This window comes from Bidens hawaiensis, unplaced genomic scaffold, assembly GCF_021521415.1.
Source record: "Bidens hawaiensis isolate Kalapana, Puna unplaced genomic scaffold, B.hawaiensis_p1.1 tig00018484_1, whole genome shotgun sequence".
Classification (NCBI taxonomy): domain Eukaryota; kingdom Viridiplantae; phylum Streptophyta; class Magnoliopsida; order Asterales; family Asteraceae; genus Bidens; species Bidens hawaiensis.
Window position 1 is genome coordinate 263,440 of NW_027492792.1, and position 4,778 is coordinate 268,217.

At 32.5% G+C, this 4,778-nt stretch overlaps 1 protein-coding gene across 1 annotated transcript; it reads left to right on the forward strand.

The window, feature by feature from the left end:
- Nucleotides 1–306: 306 nt before the first annotated feature.
- Nucleotides 307–3,396, forward strand: LOC143556208 (uncharacterized). The gene is made up of 5 exons (XM_077045597.1): nt 307–433; nt 1,775–1,985; nt 2,539–2,624; nt 2,948–3,014; nt 3,242–3,396. Exons 1-5 carry the CDS (start codon nt 378–380, stop codon nt 3,293–3,295), a joined length of 474 nt encoding a protein of 157 aa, XP_076901712.1. The 5' UTR covers nt 307–377; the 3' UTR covers nt 3,296–3,396.
- Nucleotides 3,397–4,778: the final 1,382 nt, after the last annotated feature.

Here is a 4,778-nt window from a genome sequence, read left to right on the forward strand (position 1 = left end):
ATCGGATTTCGGATATGGCCATGAAATTTTCAAATCCGAAAAATTCGAACCGAATAACCCGTTATCCAATGCAATGAACACTCCTGGTTGTGTACTGGTTACACAACCTAGGTGTCGGTATATCAGTACCCGTATCAGTACTCATTTTATTATTTTTCATTTTTTTATATGAGTTAGTGGCAAAGCCAAAGCTTATGCGGCAACCATTCATATAACCAACCCCCGCCAATAATTGAATTCAATAATAATAATTCAGATAACGCTATCCACCAATCTTATTGTTGATCAATCACCACAAGTTTATGTTTTTGTGATTCCAATTGATTAACAATACATGGGCTATAATTTGTTTTTGTAATAATTTCTTTATTTGAAACATGATTCTCAAGACTTCATCAACTTCTTGGATTAATCATTTTCTTGATTTCATGGGGTAAGTAAGTACTTTCTATTATTCGTATCTCAATGATATTATTTTGATTAATAAAAGTAATATGAATAGTATTAGATGGTGTTTTCATGTGGTTACTTTCTTTCTATTATTAGTATCTCAATAGGTGTTGAAAGTGGTAGCTAGGGGTGTAAATTAACTGAGCCTGTCTAGGCTTGAGCTTGGCTCATTTAGCTTAGAGTTCAACTCATTTCGAGCTCTGATTATGAACAATTTCTCAAGACTGAGCTCTGCTCGGGCTTGGCTTGTATGTATGTATTAAACTAGTGTTTCACTGGGCTAGTAAGTAAAACACTGGCGGTGATAAAACCCAAGCGCCGAGGCGGTAAGTCGACGCGAATTCGGTCGGTTTCGGTTACATGCGTTATAGTATCGAAACTAAAACAAAAAATAAAACAAAAAAATATATAATAATTGAGTTGGACCAATGGGGTTGCATTGGTCGGTAAAACTCGGGCGTTGGTAAAACCCGAGTGTTCAAGCGGTGTGTCAACGCAAATTTGGCTGGTTTTCATCGCGTTTGTCACGGTACCGAAACTAAACAAAAACAAATTTGGCATTCAAACGGTTTTCGCTACGTTGTTACAATACAAGGACTAAAACAAAATACGTGAGTCTACACAAATTCAGTCGGCTTCCATAACGTTCGTTATAGTACTGAAACTAAAAAAAAAACAAAATTGGCATTTGATCGATTTACGTTATGTTCGTTACCGTACGATAACTAAACAAAAAACCAAAAAAAAAATGCCGGCAACCACTAAGATGCCGCCAAGTGGCCCAATAGGGGCCCTTGCGGCACCAAAGTTATCTTTTATACTATATAATAATATAATAATAACTTATTTACCTGTATAAATATTTTTTTTATATATTTAAGTTAGGGGTTTGGATCAAATACAAATAATTATTAACGTGCTAAATGTGAGAATCAAGTAGTGTAATTACATAATTACATTGCTTGTATATATAATTACATTATTTGATTTGAATGTTTAGTACAGTTTTTTAGTTTGTACGTTAACTTTCCCCTTTATATATAACATTATATATATTATTTATTTATTTTTATCTTAAGTTTATGCAATAGTTATTATATAAATATACACTCGTTTAGGCTCAGAAGCTAGCTCGAGCTTGATAAGTCAAGCTCTGGACCGGGCTCATTTAAGCTCAGCTCGATTCAAGCTTTTAGCAAGCCGGTCTCAAATAGCTCACGAGCGACTGCTGCGTTTACTAAATGCTAGGAAAATTTTTTAGTTTATAAATTTTAAGTTCTTTATATTAGTTTTTATTAATTTCATGTCATATGTAACAGTGCAGTTGTTGCTTTGGTTGCTGTTTGCCATTAGAGATTCTTAATATTCAAGGTCAAACCCTGAAGAAATCTGGTCTCTCGGATAGTTTTTGGAGCACAAGCACTTATGATATTGATTTTGGTACACTGCAGTCTCAGAAAAGCTTGTCATCTATTTTTGTCTCGGACCCGAGTGCAGCTGCTGACACCGGAATCCAGCAAGAGTTTGTTAACCATGGAAAGTTTTTATATTTGGAGTTCTAATTGATTTAAAACATTTTTTTATCACAAAATTATTGGCGGGTTGAGTAACGGGTCAAAACAGGTTTGTGTTGAAACGGGTTAGTTTTAGTAGGGGTGTTAAGTAGGTCGTGCTCACGGGTTGGTGTGTTAAAATTGATACGCACCCAAAAATTTTATACGAACCTGAAAATTGTGTCACGCATGAGAACCTGAACACGACACGTGTATTCGCAGGTTGACATGAAAACAGCCCGTTTTGAGTTTTGACCCAATTTTTTTTTTTTTTTTCATTTTAGTTGCCTGCACAAGAATGTCTTTGACAAAAGTTGAGTAGTCTTTGACTTTTGAGGTCAACCCAGTACTCTTTTAAGTGAAAAATTGATATGATTTTGTTATTATCTATACACAATAATTTTGTATATTTATAATGCCTGTCATACAACTGATTTGGATAGTTATATTCTCTCACGAATATCATTAATCGTTCGTTGATCCGAAATTCAAAACGAGCATATTTGACTTAAGAAGTCAAAGTGGATCTTTTACAGGTTTGCTTCTATGGAATCAAACAAGACTAGAATGGGTTGGAAGCGGAAAACCCGACAACGTAAAAGCTAAGGAGCCCGTTTTAAGGTTACAACATTTTTTTTTTATTTTCATGTTTTTTAGGGTAAATTACAGTCTTTGTTCTATATGTTTGGAGTAACTTGCAAATCGTGTCATTTAACTTTAGTAAGTAAAAAAAATCTCCATGATGTTTATATGTTGTCACACTTTTCGTCCTTTCTACTAACAGAATATCCAGCGTCTGTTAGTAGAAAGGACGAAATGAAGAAAAGTGTAATAACAAGGACTTTTCTGTCAGTATAAAGGATGAAAATTGTAATTTACCATTTTTATAAAATTATTTTTCCGTTTATATGTGTTCAATAGTTAATACCATTGTGCTATTGAAGCTGGAATGCCACATACGATAGCTTATTGGGTACCAATAAACGCTTTCCTCGGCCCATTCCTCTCAGCGTGAGTATCTGGATTCTCGAACTATAAGCGTGTCATGGGTCAAACAGGTCGGATTGGGTTTACCAACACACTTTTGACAATAATAATATGAAATCTTTAATACAATAGTTCCCGGTTGTTGTATTTGGTCAAATTTAAAATAAACATTTTGGGCTACTTTTGACCCGTTTGATTTGTATCCCTTTTGGCCCGTTTATTTGACCCGGCCCATTCGACTTGGTTTACAGGAAATGGTTGAGTTTCTAGTTGACATATGGAAGATGGAAGGATTATATGACTAGATGAGCCATTTAATGGCAACATCTTGTAACATTCTCTTATTTCTATCAAAACTTGATAAAAATTGTTAGAATATATGATACTATGATGTGTATGTGCATAATATTGTATCGAAAACTCCTCTATTAATTTTTTCTTTTTGATACTGAGAAATCTTGAAGTGTACTCACTATAGGGGCGAGAAACTAAGCGAATTAATCGAACCGTAATTGAATTAAGTGACTTAACATAAATTGAATTAAATTAAGCGGTTCCGGATTTATTTTCGGGTTCGGTTCCGGATTCGGGTTTTTAACACCTCTACGGCTCTACTAAGAATGCTTTAAATGGATAGACCCCATTGTTTAAAAATCAATGACATTGCTTGTTTCAAATTTGAGTTTTGGCCCATTACTTGAAAAGTTAAGTCTGGCCCAAGCCAAATTATATAGTTTAAAAGTTTGATTATTTTGATTAAAACACAATTAATCGAAATTGATCGGTTTTTAAAAACTATTAACCGAAAATTTGTTTCGGTTAAAAACCGAACCTTACGCACAATACATACCCATGTACTATCATCCAAGAAAATGAAAAAAAAAATAGCAAAATCATAAAATCATAATTTGTGAGAAAATCATCTTTTTTTTTATAAAGTTGTTGTTGTTATTATTATTATTATTATTATTATTATTATTATTATTATTATCATTTTTCTTTTTATTGTATGAGATGCTGCACTCTCTTAAACTGTTGGTGATTTAGCATTTGAGATACTGCATTTTCTAATAGTTAGTAGAAAACCTCCCTTTTTTTCTTTCTTTCTTTTTTTTTTTTGAAACAAAAACAAGTAATTTATAAGAATATAAATAAATTTTAATAGGAGTAAAATGATGGTTTATGTCTCAGTATGAATTATCAAAGACACAATTCTTACTTTCAAGCATGTTATATGTATCAGTTTGAATTATCAAAAACTTCTATATGTTTTCCATCTCTTAAATACATACTAAGGGTGCCGATATAGTATCGTACTGAGCACTTTCAGTATTTGTACCAATTTTTTACGATTTTCAGTATTGATACTTTTGTTATAAGTACCGGTACCAAGCTCATTCCTAAAAGACGCTAATGCACTGTCGGAAATCTACATGTCAATTAAAATATTACATATAACATAAGTTTCCCTCTAGCATAATAAAACTATTATTTTATATTTAAAAAATTATTAATGATGACTTAAAATGTTAAATGTCCACTTGTGGTAATGCTAAACAAATAATTATCATCCACAGTTTGTAGTACTAGTCCGTCCTTTACTCAAAATAATAATGTCTAATGGAGTAATGGATGATTAATTAAATATTTTTTAAGTTTAATTTTAATAATAGTTCATATTATAAAATTACAAGACTCATACCAAGTTGATAAGACTGCAATGAATCTACCCACCAAAAATCCTTAAATTCCAACCACCCTTTTGACCATTGTGTTCATTCCCCATGA

Excerpts from the sequence above, each read along its gene's own strand:
- LOC143556208 (XM_077045597.1), top strand. The coding sequence starts at position 378 with ATGATTCTCAAGACTTCATCAACTTCTTGGATTAATCATTTTCTTGAT. Across the intron at positions 434-1,774 it reads CATTTTCTTGATTTCATGGG|TTGTTGCTTTGGTTGCTGTT; the intron begins GTAAGTAAGTAC and ends GTAACAGTGCAG. Across the intron at positions 1,986-2,538 it reads AGCAAGAGTTTGTTAACCAT|GGTTTGCTTCTATGGAATCA; the intron begins GGAAAGTTTTTA and ends GGATCTTTTACA.